The sequence below is a fragment of the Sander vitreus genome, chromosome 20 (genome assembly GCF_031162955.1).
Source record: "Sander vitreus isolate 19-12246 chromosome 20, sanVit1, whole genome shotgun sequence".
In the NCBI taxonomy this organism is placed as follows: Eukaryota; Metazoa; Chordata; class Actinopteri; order Perciformes; family Percidae; genus Sander; species Sander vitreus.
In genome coordinates, this window is record NC_135874.1 from 10,535,037 (window position 1) to 10,550,538 (window position 15,502).

Below are 15,502 nucleotides of genomic sequence, written 5' to 3' on the forward strand. Positions count from 1 at the left end.
CATAAAGGGCCGGATGGGTAGCACACTGCCATGAATCCATGAGGCCACTGCCTGATAGTGATTACTCCACATTTTTATTGTGATATTTTGTGAGTCTGCAATGTTCTCCGTCAGGTAAATGTAGTAGTACGTCTCTCTGATGTAGAAGTACACTAGTCAGTGGTATAGGCTATACAGCGGAGTTGCGTATTAAGTGGTTTGGGGTCCTTCTATAAGTAATTTAAGGGTACAATTTGGTTGTGGAGAATGCAACAATACCCCGTTCCAAACAGGCACATTTTGAACAGGCACTGCACTACTGCATACAACCAGAGAATTAGTAAATACTTTTTGTGCACTGTGATGTTTACATGCCTGGCTTCCTGTCCAAGAGAGAACAACTGTCTGTGCCAGAGGTCAGAGAGACAGACTACTGTATAGTCTAAGACGCAAAACACCCCAGTCCCAAACCGTCCGGCAGACGGTACAGCAGGATCTGGTCCGGCACCACCAGGCTCAGGGACAGCTCCATCCCACAGACCATAAGATTTTTGAACCGTTAAGCTCCGAGCTCAACACGTCACTTTATTTTAATATTCTGACTTATCATTATACATATAATACATTACTTTTTATATTCAGTTTTATTCATTTGCAACGTTGTCTACACACATTAGTATTTTTTTTTGTCTTAGATTCAGAGTTTGCTTTTACTTGTGATTTTCTTTAGTTATTTAATATGCACTATTGGAGGTGCCTGAGGCTTATTGTCAACAACTACTTGTTATCGTTGAGCACATAAACTGAGAGCCCTTGTTGAGCGACTCAATTCGAAGGATGAAGGAGCACAATATTTAAAATATAAAAACCAAAATAGGCCCTTAGTCAAAGCCTGGGCAAGCAAGTGCTAATCCTATACCTACAGGGCCCAGCAATATTAACAAAGGTTAATATCAATATATTTGACTTTATTTTTTTATATCAATGGTTGGCAGTGACAAACTTTCATATAACTACTCCACATTATATTTTATATTTCCATTTAATTACACAGCATTTACTCTTATACTCATGTTGTAACAAAAGTCTGGTGGTTACTAAAACAAAACTCCTATCACAAAAACTGTCAAACTGCAGTCAAAACATAACACTCCCACTTCGCTGTTAGGTGAAAGCAAGCTGTCCTATGGGACGTTAACACAGCATTACCGACAGCCAATGGGCAGCCTGATTTATGCAGGGATTTCTATTTCTATTCCCAAAATATTTTATTTACTAGTACGTAACAGAATTGTTACAGGATAAAACAGAATACATTTCATTGGATTTAAAAATGCTTAATACGGTTAACAAATTCAACCAAAAACTCATTCAAACTGTGACACAATCGGGCTTCATTATGGAAGATCACTGCTGTCGAATGAGGGTGCATGCATGAAGCCCAAGCAGAAATATTTTTTTTGTTTTTTATTTGTGTCAAGTAAAAAACACCAATTCATTCAAAATGTTTGATGGGACTTAATGGTACCAATGCTGGCAATATTCCTGCCTCTAAAACCACTGGGCAGTGTGGTATTACAGTACACTACACACGGTTACTGAACAACAAAGCAAATGACCCAAGTAATATGTTATTGTTTATGTACAACACCCCCAAAAAGTACTTAACACCAGAAAAACACAACACTAATAAGAAACATGGTATTTAAATCAAAGTATGTTTAAACTGGGATCTTGGAGTTTAATATTAATAAACCACCTACAGAGAGCAAAAGGAGAAATTATAATATAACAGCCACAGAAAATTCTGCCTACATAAAACAGGTCACCACTGACATTGTGGTGCTCAGACAGACCGCATCTTTAGGACCATTTCTTAAACCTTCAATACATTAACAAATCCAGAATACATATTCCATAGATAATCTGATCAAAAAAAAAAAAAAAAATCTGAACAATAAAACTGAAACGGTTGGCGACTCTTCACTCACTGCTCAGTAGTGACCTGTGGAAAAAAAGGACAGGGTATTCATGTTAGAGTTGTGTGGAGAATCTAAACTGTTACGGTGACAAAGTATGTGTGAAGGTTACCTAACTTTTAGAATTTCATAAAAACGGTCAATATTCTAATCCCTGCGGTCTAATGATAGAAACGTGGTTTATACATACGTGGCGAGTAGGAGCGAGATCGGGATCTTGAGCGGTACCCTCTGCTATAGTAAGGAGATGGAGATCTGCGCCTGTAGGGGAAAATACAAAAACAAACAATTCAAGCCTTTCATTTTACACATCATTAGGATTACTAAATAAACTAGATTCATTTGAGTCATAAAATCCTAAAAAGCTGAATTTTTACGACAGTTTATTTTATGATTCTCAAGCAACCATGATACTAATCAATAGACTGTTGTGCCAAACAGGCTACTGGGGAAAAACCCAAACTCACCTGCATGATTTGTAATCTCGGTCGTCATAGCGATCATAGTCACGATCATAACCTCTGTCATAACCTCTGTCGTAGCCCCTGTCGCAGTCCCTCGAGGCACGCCGCGATGAACCGCCACTGCTGCTACTACTACCACCCCCACCACCACCACCACCACCACTGTAAAAATCACACAGAATAAAAAGGTTTGTGACAACTTGAAGATACCACACACACACACATACACAAACACTAGCTTCCGGTAAATGTCCCGACTCCCAACTGTAATAAACAGCTGCCTGGTTAAGAAATACTCACTAAGTGGGACGTCCCATGTAGATTCCAGGAGTGGGTGTATGGGCTCGTTTTGTGATGGAGAAATCCACTCGGATCCTGCGCCCATCAAGCTCCATCCCGTTAGCACGCTCCTTGGCCTAAAACCCACAACATAGTTAGAAGTCAACTTTTTTTTTTTTTTTTTATCTAGTAAGAAAAGAAAAGAGTCTGCATGTTTAACATTTGCCCTGAATCCAATGCATTGCAGAGAATTCAGACAAACGCCCCATATTGAGACATATGCAAGACGTGGTCTATTGAACGCATACTCAACACGCACATAAACCATTTATATGATGGCTGTCACTACTAGCTGAGACTTCAGTCTGGACTGTAGTTACATACACTTTTACTTCTCTGCCTGTCAGTATTCACGCTTTCTGTCTCATTTACACAATCCACTGTCCATAAAAAAAAAAGTAGCCAAAAACTGCTTACTTAATGGTGAAAATCCCAAACTATCTAAGTACTTGGTACTTGTAATTGGTGGTAAGGAGTCCACATTATAAAAGCGTCATATGCCTGTCTTATCCTCCATACCTCCTTGGAGTCCTCAGAGGTTTCAAAGTAGACAAAGGCAAAGCCTCTTGAGCGACGCGACTGCTGGTCATACACAATGTTGACGGCACTCAAAGGGCCGTATTTTGAGAAAACCTCCCTCAGGTCCCTCTCAGTGGTGTACAGACTCAGTCCAAACACACCCAGACAGTTGTTGGGGTCTGGATTTGCCTGTAAAGAGTAAAGAGAGGCGTGTAAAACGTATTGTGAGCTACTGACCTGCCACATCACTGCAATAAATCTTGCTTTACTGATACCCAGGTCTATCTGACAAGACATGTTTACAAGACATGAAATTCCTAATGATTTGAGACAACATAACATCGTTAAATCTAGACTCTGAAACCCACTAATGAGTCAATTAAGTTTATTTAGAACAAGTATTTTGAAAAGGTAACCCACTCATAATTTCAAATTCACAAACTTTAAAAAGGCACATGGAAACCTGACCGCAAAGCCTGTAGAGGAAGCCCTTAATATATACCCTGTTGCCAATGTGTCTGCGACGATTTGACATGGGGGATCGGCTATGGCTCCTATGCCGGCGGTACTCCCAGCTACGAGATCGGCTCCTAGAGCGGCGTCGGTGGGAACGGGAACGAGAGCGGGAGTAGTGCCTCCGTGAGCTGCGATGGGAACGAGACCTGGGAATAGACGTTAACTCTTGAGCATGTAATTTATTTGTGTCACATGCACACAAGCTTCAGAAATGTAGTTTTAAAGTCCACATGTCACAACCTAACATCGAAAACACCATCTCCATATGCACAAAATAAATAAACCCATTTTACCTGGATTTGGATTTGGATCGAGACCGGGATCTGGACCTGGAGCGGCGGGAGCCATCTTTTGAGTGTGCAGGTGAGCGGCTGGTGGATTTTGCCGAGCCCTGAGGGGATGCACTCCTCGAGCCAGGCCGCGAGTCCTGGACAGACCAGACACAGACATTAGAAACACCCTAAAGCCAAGTGTGTGCCTGAAGGGCAAGAAGGTGACAGCGTTGCCCTCTACATGCCCCCTTCAGAAAGAATTCACCACATTTTGGCATTTACCAGGTTTAAACTACACATTTAGGAATTTGATAAAGTCATACATTGCAACAACTGTTTAAATTAGAGATTAACTAAATTAGCTGAAAGACAGATTGTACATAAAGTAAACCTAAAAAAAAAAAAGGTATGGAGGGATTGACCAGTGATGTTTCTGATAGAGAGGAAAACAACAATCGTGCATGCTTAAAAGAAACAGGATGAAATATAGTACCATAGCAGGCTGTTAGGAAATTACTCATACCCTGGTAACCTTCTGATCTTAACTTCATTACTTCTTTAACTTCATTACTTCAAAACAACCCTTCATTTCTTCTTTCTTCAGTTTGACATTATGACTTCTTTTTCCTCCTCTTCCCCCATTTACCATCTGCCATTACAACACTAGTAGTGGGGACAGATCTTGATCGCTTCTTTTCAGCATCCAATATATTAGCATGCATCAACACCAGCAGCGCCAAACAATAACAACTTCACATCTGAAACGTCTTCCGCCTTTTTCTTTCTTCCAACCTCAACCTTAACAAAGAACAAACAAGGGTGATAAGGCATGTTGGTTTCTGTAATAAACCAAAAAGGTACAAAAAAAAACAAAAAAAAAACAGCAAAACCAGGAAAACAACATACATTAGCTGAATACATGTTTGTATGTAACTTAGCTTGAAATGGTCTTGATTGGTCCTAAATTACTAGATACGGATACAAAGCTGAACATTACAACTATTAAATATTGACTAGTAGACGACGCTGGAGTTAGCTTCAGATTCGCCGCGATCGGGGAAACAGTCTCGAATTGCCAGACTCTCCTCCAAAGTGCGCTGGAGGAGGGTCTGGCTGCTCTACACAGCATTTGGATGAGAGGAAAACGTGCTCTGGTTTATTGGCATTTTTTTAAACCAATCACAATAGTCTTGGGCGGAGCAATCCCGGACGTGGAACGTCAAGGATATACTGTAGACTAGAGGAAACATAACCTTACATTGCTGAGCGACTACTAGTTTTTTGCAACTTATACCACATCTTAAGTAAAGCATTAAAGCTGTGTGAAACCTAGTAATACCTACTTTGAGATTTGTTAGTTTTATTTGTGAAAATGCAAAAAAGGGAGATTTTTTTCACATAAAAAACACTACACCTAGACTCGTCAAATCAGAAACAATCTTTAGCCTTTCTGAGTATATCTAGGTAGTAGGTATAATTGGTCTAACGTTAGCTACATGTAAAAAAAAAAAAAAAAAAAATTTAAATCTCCCTGTTTTGCATTTTCATAAATAGAATAAAGCTTTCACAAATCGCAAAGTGGGTATCAGACAGCTTTAATGCTTTGCCTAAGATGTCTAACACACTTCAACAACAGTAGAAAGGTGCAAAAAATGGTTGATCGGCAATGTAACGGTAACGTTAGCTAGCTACGTTTCCCTTAACTGCCAAATCGGAAGCTGCGAATCGGAAGCTAACTCAGTGTCGTGACAAACTTAGTAGTCATTATATAATGTTTACTGGTAACGTTAGTCAATATTTCAATAGCGATAGTTGCATTAGCATGACAAGGGGGCAGCCGCATGTCTCGACTGCTAACGTTATGCTTTGCAGGCCGTATGCTGTGTAACGTTATCGTTTTAAACATTTGCGAGACTCAGTACTTTTCTAGTTAAAGTTACTCATATTAACGCTATATAGAACTTATTTTTCTCAGGTTTGATGCCATTTTTCAAAATGTCTTAGCTACCATTACGTTACCCGACCTGTAGACGCTGTTAAAACCTAGCTAGCTAGCTAGCTAACGTTAGGTGTTTTCAACAGTTATCTTAACTTATAATCACAACTCACCTGCTCCCTAAAATCTTTCTCGTTGTCGCTCATGTTACTGTTGCTAAATTAACTAGTCAGCAGATGTGTAACAAGAACGTGGTAAACTGACTGTAACGACTGATTTAACTTAATCGCCTGCCGAATTTAGCACAAAGCAGAACAGTTTGACCAGATCGTTTCCTGTTCTTCTTTTAGTTTTATCCTATCGTTTTATCGCGGGTTGTCAGACCTAACGTTATATCGTCATAGCGCCACCTACTGTACCGGAAGCATGTCCCGTCCTACGCTGACATACTCTGCTTCTGATTGGCCTATCCTGACATACACCTTAAACGACTCTGCTCTGAACCAACGAAAGCAACGACTACTAGCCAATCAGAAGGAAGAGTAGTATGGGTCATGCCCATGCCTTCCAGATAGTTCCATCGTCCCTGATGCTTTCATCCTAGGAAAGAGCATGAGTATGCAGCATGAGATATGTCCCTGGATTACTTTATATGAGTATGTAAATAAAGTAATAGTCAAATTATGGTATTAATAATAAGATAAATACAAACCAAACAAACAAAAATAAAGCAAAACAAACTAAAAACTAAAATGATGATTCTATCTGCTGTCTGTTATTTCCTGTTGATTGTCAGAATGAACATATCCATGGAATGAAAGCGCCATCTCAATAAAACGTCGAAAAAATTATTTGGCAGAAAAGCAGGCATTTAAATGCCAAACAAACGATCTAAGTATAATAATTGATTTGTTGAATGTTCCCCTTTACATTTTAATCAGGAAATGCAATTTTGGGATTACATGTTGGCACTATCTACTATGTGTATTGATAACTTCTATTGCTACTGCACAATCTTAACACCCCTAGACGTTTATTTATCAAAAACTAACTACAATTTACATAGAAGCTATTTAACAAAAAATACAACAGTTGTACTGGCCCTCTAAGTTAGAAATACAGTCATACAATATACAAATACACACTGGGGCATTGTATGCAATAAAAAGCACCTTTTGTGGTTTATTGAATGTTTTAATTCTCAATAACTGATTCAATGAACAAATCCAGAAATGGTACTAGTTGTGTGCCTGCTCTCCAGTTTGCATTACAATCCCTGATGTAGCAGACTACCAAGACTGAAAATTTGTAATATAATAGTGATGTATTATTGAGATAAATGTGACAATTTATTGTAATATAGATTTCAAATCATGCCATCCAGCTCCAGTTGACACATCTAGCACTGCTTGAGTCATTAAATATAACAAACATTTAAACATTAACAATTTGAAAAAAATGAAATACTTTATTACAGGGAGAGAAAAATAATCACATTTGAAAACATTAAACTCAGACATGCATGTGTGTACAGTAATTTGCTATGCAGTATACTATACTTAAGTCAATGTAATAGCCCTAAGTAGCCTCTTGCAATATGCTCATGGAAACGGTTCACAAACCCAACAGCGCCTTATGTTACCAATGGAAAAACAACTATTAATGCTCTACTCATAGAGCTAAAACAAACTATACACACTCCAAAAATAGTTTCTCATCCAGTCATGTCATAAATAATAGCAGAACAAACATACTACAAGCAATCAACCATGCATCTTTTATCTGAAAAAGGGACTGGAAAGGAGGTATTTTGATTTTCATTGTCTACGTGTCACAGAGAGATTAAGGTTCATGACTAAATAGCATTGTAGTAAGCTGCTATCAACTCTGTTGATCATAATTGGAAGGGGAACCGCCAAATTGCACCAAAATATCACTGACCTGCAACAATCTTAATTCTGAGTCAGACTTTTAAGTTTTATGTTCCCAAGTAATTTCAAAAAATATACAAAAGCACTAATGCTCCAAGTTGAGCCCAGTGTCAGAGGGCTGAAGGCACTTCAGGCAGAACTTCAAACAGTAGAACCAACAAAGTCAATAAAAAAGCAATTCAGTCAGTAGTGCCAAAGCTTGTGTAATACATACACTTCTTATTTACCAATAATGTCTCCAATTACAACTCAGAGATTACAAAGTGTTAATACGTTCCAGACAGGAAAAGATACACAATCACCTTTTAAGACTATCGTGTTATAATTTCTCCAGAACAGCTACACTGGGTTAGATTTCAGTCAGTGGAGTCCGCTTCTTTGGCCCACTCTGTTTCTTCCCAATGTAGTTACTGTACACAGATGTTGCTCACGTTGAGAAAGTCACTGTTGTTAGGCGGTTCATTGTGATTGTTGCAATCCTCTATAGCAGCTTCTGATTGAGGATTTCCCAAATCATTAATTTCCTGAAGAGAGGCATGTGGCACTGTAGACAAAGAGACAAATGTTACTTTCAGTAAAAAAATAAGTTGTAGAAAATAAAACGAAACAAAAAGGTGAACAAAGTGTATACTTGTTTAAAGGTGAGAGGCCTTCCTTTTGCAATATAGTCAGCATATTTACAGGCAAAAACACCACAGTCACTGCCATTTTTCTGCTGTGGAATCTCCTAGAGACATGAACAGTGTACAAAACATTAATCTTACAGTAAAAAAAATTTAATTTAGTGATATGTCATTTATCTCAGTTTGTCTTACAGTGGGCCTTAAGCTTCCAAAAGTCCATTTGGCGCTGTCAAGCTCTCTGCCTTTCTTTGCTTTGTGCTCCTCTTTAAGGTAGAGTCTGGACAATGAGCACATTGATGCCATTAATTGTGCAAGAATACAGGGTAATACATGGAAGAAGCATTTCAAATGGCCAGAAAACCAAAGTTTAAGGAGCACAATGAGGACTCACAGTAAAAGACCACAGAGGTCATCGTGTCTCTGGCCCATCGAGTCATATGACTTCACTGTCTTGGACTTTAAATCAATCACCTGTAACAAGACAGGGAGGGAAGAAAACATTAAAATATACAGTATTATCAGCCCCTTTGGATTTTTTCACAGTAGTGGAGTAGTTAATGGATTATCAAAATACATGTTTACCCCGTTCTTACACCAGAATTGCTCAAGCATTCAAGGCACACCGTCTGTCAAGAATTACCAACTAAAAAAAAGGAATGTGACATGGGGACAAACATCTTATAGTCATCGTGGTTCTGACTCACAGCCATTGCCCAGTGGACACCGAGGTGCAGAGGGACCAGGATGAGGTCGAAGAGGAAAAGGTCGACAGCCTTGGTCCAGCGCTTCACAGCAGTGTGTCCTCCAGCCTGCCCGCCTCCTCCACCCCGCAGCTTCGGGAAGAAGAAGGTGCTGAACGAGTAGATTTTTAATCCTGCTGCTTCCCCAGAGCAACGCTCCATGACAAGGGACAGGTAGAAGTTTATCACCTTGGTAGAGCAAACAGAGGAGGCACAATATAATACAATACGTTAGAAAACTGTTCTTAAATATATAATTTGACATGAAAATACAATTTGCTTTAAAATAATAAGAGGTATTGCCTTTTAATGCATACATAACTGTCATATACAGTAACTGACTAGTTAAGTTAGTAGTACAGTAGTGTATAAGCAGTACAGTACGAGGAATGCTCACATAATACTGAGCATCACAGTTGTATTAACCTAATTTCGCAACAAGCTCTGTTTCCATGGTGACTGGGTGCAGTAGCTGCTACTACCAGCAAGCAAAACTTGTCTGGTATGCCAAACAGCGACACTCCACACACAGAGAACATTTTTACACACTGTTCATAAAGAGACAGGTAGCTTCTAATACGTTCTACACGCAACAAGACGTGACCAACATTCTTCACTATTGAAAGAGAAGTTGTGTGGGGGAATACCACCAGATAGCAAAAGTGAAAAAACAAAACAAAATAATAGTACATACCTCATCATTGAGCCAGCCGCCTTCCTGCAGTGTGGCCAGGTCTCTCTGTGTGATGCGTAGTTTGAAAGCCGCACTGAGAACCAGGTTGGGATCACTCTGAGCCAGAGCACAACTCACCTCCACTGTCATTTCCTACACACAAAGACAACAAATACATGAAATATAATAAATTGTATCCATGCTTTCTTCAACACAGTGACTATACCTCACTCCTGACCATCTCACCTTGGTGAGTCTGGGTATGTCGTCATCGCTGTGCCATGTATGTGCAGAATGTGTGTCAGGGAGACTGACAGCAGGAGTCTCTTTGTCCACTAGATTGAGGCGAGTAGCTACTTCTGTAGAAAGGTCCAAATCTGCTGCCTGTTCCTGCTGCAACACAGGTAGACATTACAGAAATAATACATTGTGTTTCCACCCATAGTTTCAAGTTAATGGGTGCTGTGACATGTCATGAAAGAGCAAGAGAAATGACTACCTTTGCACATCTAGCTGGCTGTGTGTTCTCAAGGGCTCCACTGAATGTCTTACTGTGTGTGAATGTGGTCAAACTACCACGCCTGGAGATGAATTATGAAGCGTTAGTAATACACACACACACACACACACACACACACACACACACACACACACACACACACTCTCTCTCTCTCTCTCTCTCTCTAAACTAACCTGTCCTTGGTTGCAGATGCATTTCTCCATGTAAATACACTTGGGGCAGCTGTGCAGAAAAGACGTGTCAGTCGAGCCGGTTAGATTCATTACAACATGTTTAATTATAATAATTAATTAATTAATAAATAAATAAATAATATAATAATATTTTTTAACCTAGTTTAAATCAGTGACCTTTGTCTAAATTGGTCTGTTAATTTAAGAAATTGTTAAAATATATTAAAATCAAACAAATAGGGAGGTAATTACAACCTAAAAGGGAACTGGAACTCCACCCACAGATTCAGATCAGTTCCCTTGGAGGTGAATAGGCGTCTCACCTGTGTATCCCGTCTTCCTGGGCACAGATTCAAAGGCTTTTCCTGAAGCAGCAGTTTTGTGATCACCCTGTGAAAGCGACTCACTGGAAGCAGAAGGAGAAAAGGATATGAGAGTAGCTCAGGTACTACCGTATGTTTTATGAATCTTGATGAAATTCCCAAATACTTTTTTTATTTTTTTATTTGTTTATTTAAAAAAGGGACAATGCACAACAGTTGACATTTGTTTACACTCTAAATGTAAATGCGCCAGAGTTAGCAGAAAAGCTAATTTTCATCTGTAGTCCCATGAATAATGTGGCTATACTCACTCTTTCGGTTTTGTTTGGGTAAAAGGTAGTGGTTTGCTTTTGCTGTATTTCTCAGTCACCATCTCCAGTAAGCGCCTGTAGTGCTCCTTATTGTTCTGCTTTATGGCCTGAAGGAGGAACCCAAATTAATGATAACTGACACAGCCAAATGGTACAGAAAGCATTAGAAGTGGTGTTATGAAGTGATTCTCAACTTAAAACTACATCAGGTCCTCTGAATGCTGAGAGGGGTTAATGGGGACAACTGGTTGAAGGTTGAAACTTAATTAAGACAGAAACCGTGTGAGTGAACTTTACTCCTTCAAGCTGTACTCAAAAAGGGGGGAAATCTACTGGAGGCGGTACTTTGGGACTGTTACTAGAGCTAGAAGGACATATCAGCTTGTTGCAGTTATATCATATTGGTGAATAAATCGGCTGATAAGATACAAGAAATTGCAGTAAAAAAAAAAAAGCCAACCTAGGTTTGAGGTGATTTAGAAACAGTGTTTGACCACCAGTTTATTTTTACACTGTAAAATGTCCCACTCAGTTTGTATTTTGGTCACATATTTTTTCTCAAAAATACAAATATAAAAAAAGGTATCTGTATCAAGATTGTTTGTTTATGTTGAAACCATTTTACTATCAGCGTGTATATCATTACCATATGTATTAAACTCCCAAATATTGATAGCAGTGGAATTATAAAGATTCTAAATACATATAAAAATTGTACAATTAATGGCATCTAAAAAGTATCCTTATTTAAACCCAACCAATAAAGCCCAAAAATGACTATTTTACCTCTTCCACAGTAAGACTGGGCTTGTAGCAGCGGTTGTGTCCAAATCCATTGCAAGTTGGATCAGGGTTAGTGGTTCCCACCCTCAGAGCAGGTCTGGATGGTAGCAGCTGGAGGGAGCCTCTCCTCTCCCTGTCTTTCCCCCTGTCAGGGAGCCCTGCCCCACTGATTCAAAAAGGTTATGCACATTAGCAAGGGCACATTTTCCAAAGGTGATACTGATAGTTAGGCAGCCATCGATATATTTACAGCAAACTGGGTGAGTGAAGGGAAAAGGGCCGTAACAGTGGACCACTTGCCTGTATTTCCTCATTAAAGGAGGTGAGGAGCTCTGAAAGGGATTCTTCCCACTCCTCTCATTCACTCCACTTACTGGTTTACCTGTGGAGAAACATGGGGATAAGGATGAGAGGACCACTGAGTAAAGAATGTGGATGAAACAAAGGTACATAAATACAGTCAACAGATCATTCTTCTCCTGCAGTAACAGCAGCCACACTTACTCATTCTCCACTCAGTACTGTTCAGCCATGAGGTGTGGAGCTCATCTATCCCCATCAGCGTAATAGGCTGGATCAAAACAGCAAATGCAGGGTAATTAAAGATGGAGAATACAAATCACAAATGTAATGCCAGAGCATCAAACTTAAGTTGTGCTTACTGATCTACTTGTTAAAACTCTACAGGATAAAAATCACTTTTGAGTATCTGTTAACTGTCACATGTGACTCAAATGCAACTTAATTAACCAATAGTTATCAGATTTTTTCGTCCACATTTTATATAACGATTAGGAATCTGGTCACTGCAGAACAGAAAGAAATACAGGGAACAAGGAGTCTAATGACTAACTATTGCCTTCAAAACCCTGTCTGAGTTGTGTACAGTTGAAAAATCTATTGTAGCCACATGTTGAGGTAGGTGCATCTTCAAATAAAAGTTAAGACATGTTCATACACTACATCCTAAACATAGCAACATTCCCAAATGTGTCCTCTGTACATTCTGAATTAACCTCTATTTAGAAATGTTGACCCAGGAAGCATTTAAAGTGCTCATATTATGCTCATTTTCAGGTTCATAATTGTATTTAGAGGTAATATCAGAATAGGTTTACATGGTTTAATTTTCAGGAAACACCATATATTTGTTGTACTGCACATTGCTGCAGCTCCTCTTTTCACCCTGTGTGTTGAGCTCTCTGTTTTAGCTACAGAGTGAGACATCTCACTTCTGTTCCATCTTTGTTGGGAGTTGCACATGCGCAGTAAGTACTGCTAGCTAGTCAGTTGCAGAGCATGAGGGAGTGTTATGTTAGCAGCTAGGCGAGCATTATAACGTGTTACAAAGTGACGCACGTTCGTCACAGAAGTAAAGGCTGGACAACAATAGAGCTGTTTGGAGCAGTTTGTGAACAGTGTTTTCTGTTGGAGATGGTAAGTCCCTTTGGGGTGAACTTTGGGCTTTTTCACTTTGTAAACCTATAATGTACACAAAAAGATATATAACACAATAAAGGAAAGGGAAAAAGCATAATATGAGCACTTTAAGTATTGAGTCTGAACAGAACGAGTGATATTTCCAAGACGCTGAGTGAACATTTTAGCAGCTGTGCATCCGTGTGGATCAGACTTTGAATGCCCACGTGATGGAGAGAGTTGGAGCACAAACCTGCGTCTCTTCATAATGTCTGCTCTTCTCACATCTAGTCGTTTTCCGCAGCCTGAGCAGACCTGCTACCCCAGTCAGCGTCTTCTTCACAAAGCTAATGACTACATCTGACACACAGGACACCACAAATCAACAACTGTCTTCATTTGTGGGAGAGTTTTGGAATGAACATCAAGATTTTTTGTTTCTTTAAAACAAACCTAGCCTCCGTCTTTTCACCTCTACCTGGTCACTCTGGCAAACACCGTCTGCAACATCAACACTGTAACAGGAAGAAAAAAATGTTTGAGATGGGTGATAGTAACAATATGAAATATCACAATATTTCTGACTCAAAAACAAAATATCAACCACGTGATGGGTTAGCTTCAATTTGTGCCGCTCTTATATTTTGAATATCAAGTTGTCAGTTCTTTAGGTACACCTGCTTAAAATGTATGTAAATGTAAGATAGGATTTATTACAGATCTGTTAGGCTATATTAGACTGCATTAGCTAGGTAGGAGTGCAGGATAATACATTTCCTTTGGATTAGCTCAAACATTAGCTACATTTGGGTGGCTGTTGGTGCCTTCCAAAAAATCCTATAAGCAAACTAATGTAAAATAATTTTTTTTGATGTTTTATATGGACGTTTAATGTTATGCTCAGGAGTTTATCAAATTAACTGAAATGCTGTATGACAGAAAGGAAATGTTTAAGCTATCAGTGTGCCAATATTAAAACAATTTAAAATAAGATAATCCTTTATTAGTCCGACAACGAGGAAATTTGCGGCGTTACAGCAGAAAAGGGGATAGTGCAAAAACAAGAAGCGTCAGTAAGAATTGCAATACGGTATATAATAATAAATAAGTAAAAAGCCGTAGAACAGTAAACAGCAAAAAAGAAAAGAAAAACATCAGTAAACAGTAATGCAAAATATAATAAGTAAACAGACTGAGTACAGGTTGTGTTACTGGCAGAAGTCTAGCTAGCTATATGATTAGATTAGAAAGAGTTTCCTAAACCAGGATTGTGAGTTAGTGCCACTGTTTCTATCTCTGAAACGAGTTGTATTTTGCGGCAAAGTTATTTGGAGACTGAATACACAGTATTGCTCAGATAAAATACTGATGATGACAGTGCACAGATAAACATTGACAATACCAGACCATACCAGATATTTAAACTAATGTCACATCACTATATTATGTTTATTGTTTGCACAGGCCATCTAAATAGCGTTAATTAACTTTAGTGTTAGGTAGCTAACGTTAGCTGGTTAACGTTAACGTAGCTAGATGATTTAAAGTTACCATAGCCACTAACCTTCTTCGTTACGTTATCGATTATTAGCTTTAGATAACTTAAAACAAATCATTAAATAACCAAGGGAGTGTAACGCTAATAGTGTACCAACAATTCAACAATATTAGTGGACACCTAGACAGAGTTGAAAAATAGTCTTTATCCTCAACAACCAACCTCTGGTAGTTCCGTTTAGCCGGTCTGCCGTGGCTATCCTGCCGCTGTGCTCCCGCTTTCACGCCAGGTCGCGTGGGTACGTTCTCGCTAACGTTACCTTTCCCGGGCCACTCGGTGGGGGTTTGCCCACTAACGGGCTCAAACAGCGACGATATTCCGTCAACTATCCATCCATACATCCCAGACAAATACGAGAAAATTGTAGCGTGGTCCAGGACTATTTCACCACAGATAATATGTCAAACAACGATCTACGACACAGCCTGCCGTCGGCTAAGCTTA

At 39.2% G+C, this 15,502-nt stretch overlaps 2 protein-coding genes across 6 annotated transcripts in view; both read right to left on the minus strand.

Moving 5' to 3' along the window:
- Window positions 1–1,431: 1,431 nt before the first annotated feature.
- LOC144535296 (transformer-2 protein homolog alpha-like) lies at window positions 1,432–6,374 on the minus strand. Of its 4 annotated transcripts, XM_078277680.1 has the most exons (9): window positions 6,178–6,374; window positions 4,825–4,866; window positions 4,090–4,223; window positions 3,783–3,942; window positions 3,281–3,469; window positions 2,723–2,838; window positions 2,426–2,584; window positions 2,149–2,219; window positions 1,432–1,984 (listed from the first exon to the last, which is right to left on the minus strand). In XM_078277680.1, the coding sequence occupies exons 1-9, from the start codon at window positions 6,208–6,210 to the stop codon at window positions 1,974–1,976; spliced, it is 915 nt and encodes a 304-aa protein (XP_078133806.1). In that variant the 5' UTR covers window positions 6,211–6,374; the 3' UTR covers window positions 1,432–1,973. The 4 variants fall into 4 exon arrangements, with proteins under 4 accessions (XP_078133806.1, XP_078133807.1, XP_078133809.1 ...); XM_078277681.1 differs by lacking the exon at window positions 4,825–4,866 and having other exon boundaries at window positions 6,178–6,373; XM_078277683.1 differs by lacking the exons at window positions 4,825–4,866; window positions 6,178–6,374 and adding an exon at window positions 4,715–4,818.
- Window positions 6,375–7,449: 1,075 nt separating this feature from the next.
- The window catches only part of senp2 (SUMO specific peptidase 2), an 8,109-nt gene continuing 56 nt past the window's right edge, over window positions 7,450–15,502 (minus strand). Inside the window, exons 1-17 of one of the 2 annotated variants that reach the window (XM_078277700.1) lie at window positions 15,221–15,502; window positions 13,954–14,015; window positions 13,754–13,860; window positions 12,586–12,652; window positions 12,382–12,463; window positions 12,085–12,247; window positions 11,299–11,405; window positions 10,988–11,070; window positions 10,665–10,713; window positions 10,471–10,552; window positions 10,218–10,361; window positions 9,993–10,124; window positions 9,263–9,487; window positions 8,950–9,029; window positions 8,751–8,835; window positions 8,567–8,662; window positions 7,450–8,479 (exon numbers count right to left, since the gene is read on the minus strand). The exon at window positions 15,221–15,502 is cut by the window's right edge and continues 56 nt beyond it. In XM_078277700.1, the coding sequence (XP_078133826.1) occupies window positions 8,417–8,479; window positions 8,567–8,662; window positions 8,751–8,835; window positions 8,950–9,029; window positions 9,263–9,487; window positions 9,993–10,124; window positions 10,218–10,361; window positions 10,471–10,552; window positions 10,665–10,713; window positions 10,988–11,070; window positions 11,299–11,405; window positions 12,085–12,247; window positions 12,382–12,463; window positions 12,586–12,652; window positions 13,754–13,860; window positions 13,954–14,015; window positions 15,221–15,399 (1,806 nt within the window). In that variant the 5' untranslated portion in view covers window positions 15,400–15,502 and the 3' untranslated portion in view covers window positions 7,450–8,416. Of the gene's footprint in view, window positions 8,480–8,566; window positions 8,663–8,750; window positions 8,836–8,949; window positions 9,030–9,262; window positions 9,488–9,992; window positions 10,125–10,217; window positions 10,365–10,470; window positions 10,553–10,664; window positions 10,714–10,987; window positions 11,071–11,298; window positions 11,406–12,084; window positions 12,248–12,381; window positions 12,464–12,585; window positions 12,653–13,753; window positions 13,861–13,953; window positions 14,016–15,220 lie in introns of both variants that reach the window. The other variant, XM_078277699.1, reaches the window with a different exon arrangement.

Bases quoted from the DNA above. Each gene is read 5' to 3' on its own strand.
- LOC144535296 (XM_078277680.1), bottom strand. From the start codon at position 6,210: ATGAGCGACAACGAGAAAGATTTTAGGGAGCAG. The intron at 4,867-6,177 runs GTGAGTTGTGAT...TTCTTTGTTAAG, and splicing joins AGAAAGATTTTAGGGAGCAG to GTTGAGGTTGGAAGAAAGAA. The intron at 3,943-4,089 runs GTAAAATGGGTT...GTCTATTCCCAG, and splicing joins CGATCCAAATCCAAATCCAG to GTCTCGTTCCCATCGCAGCT.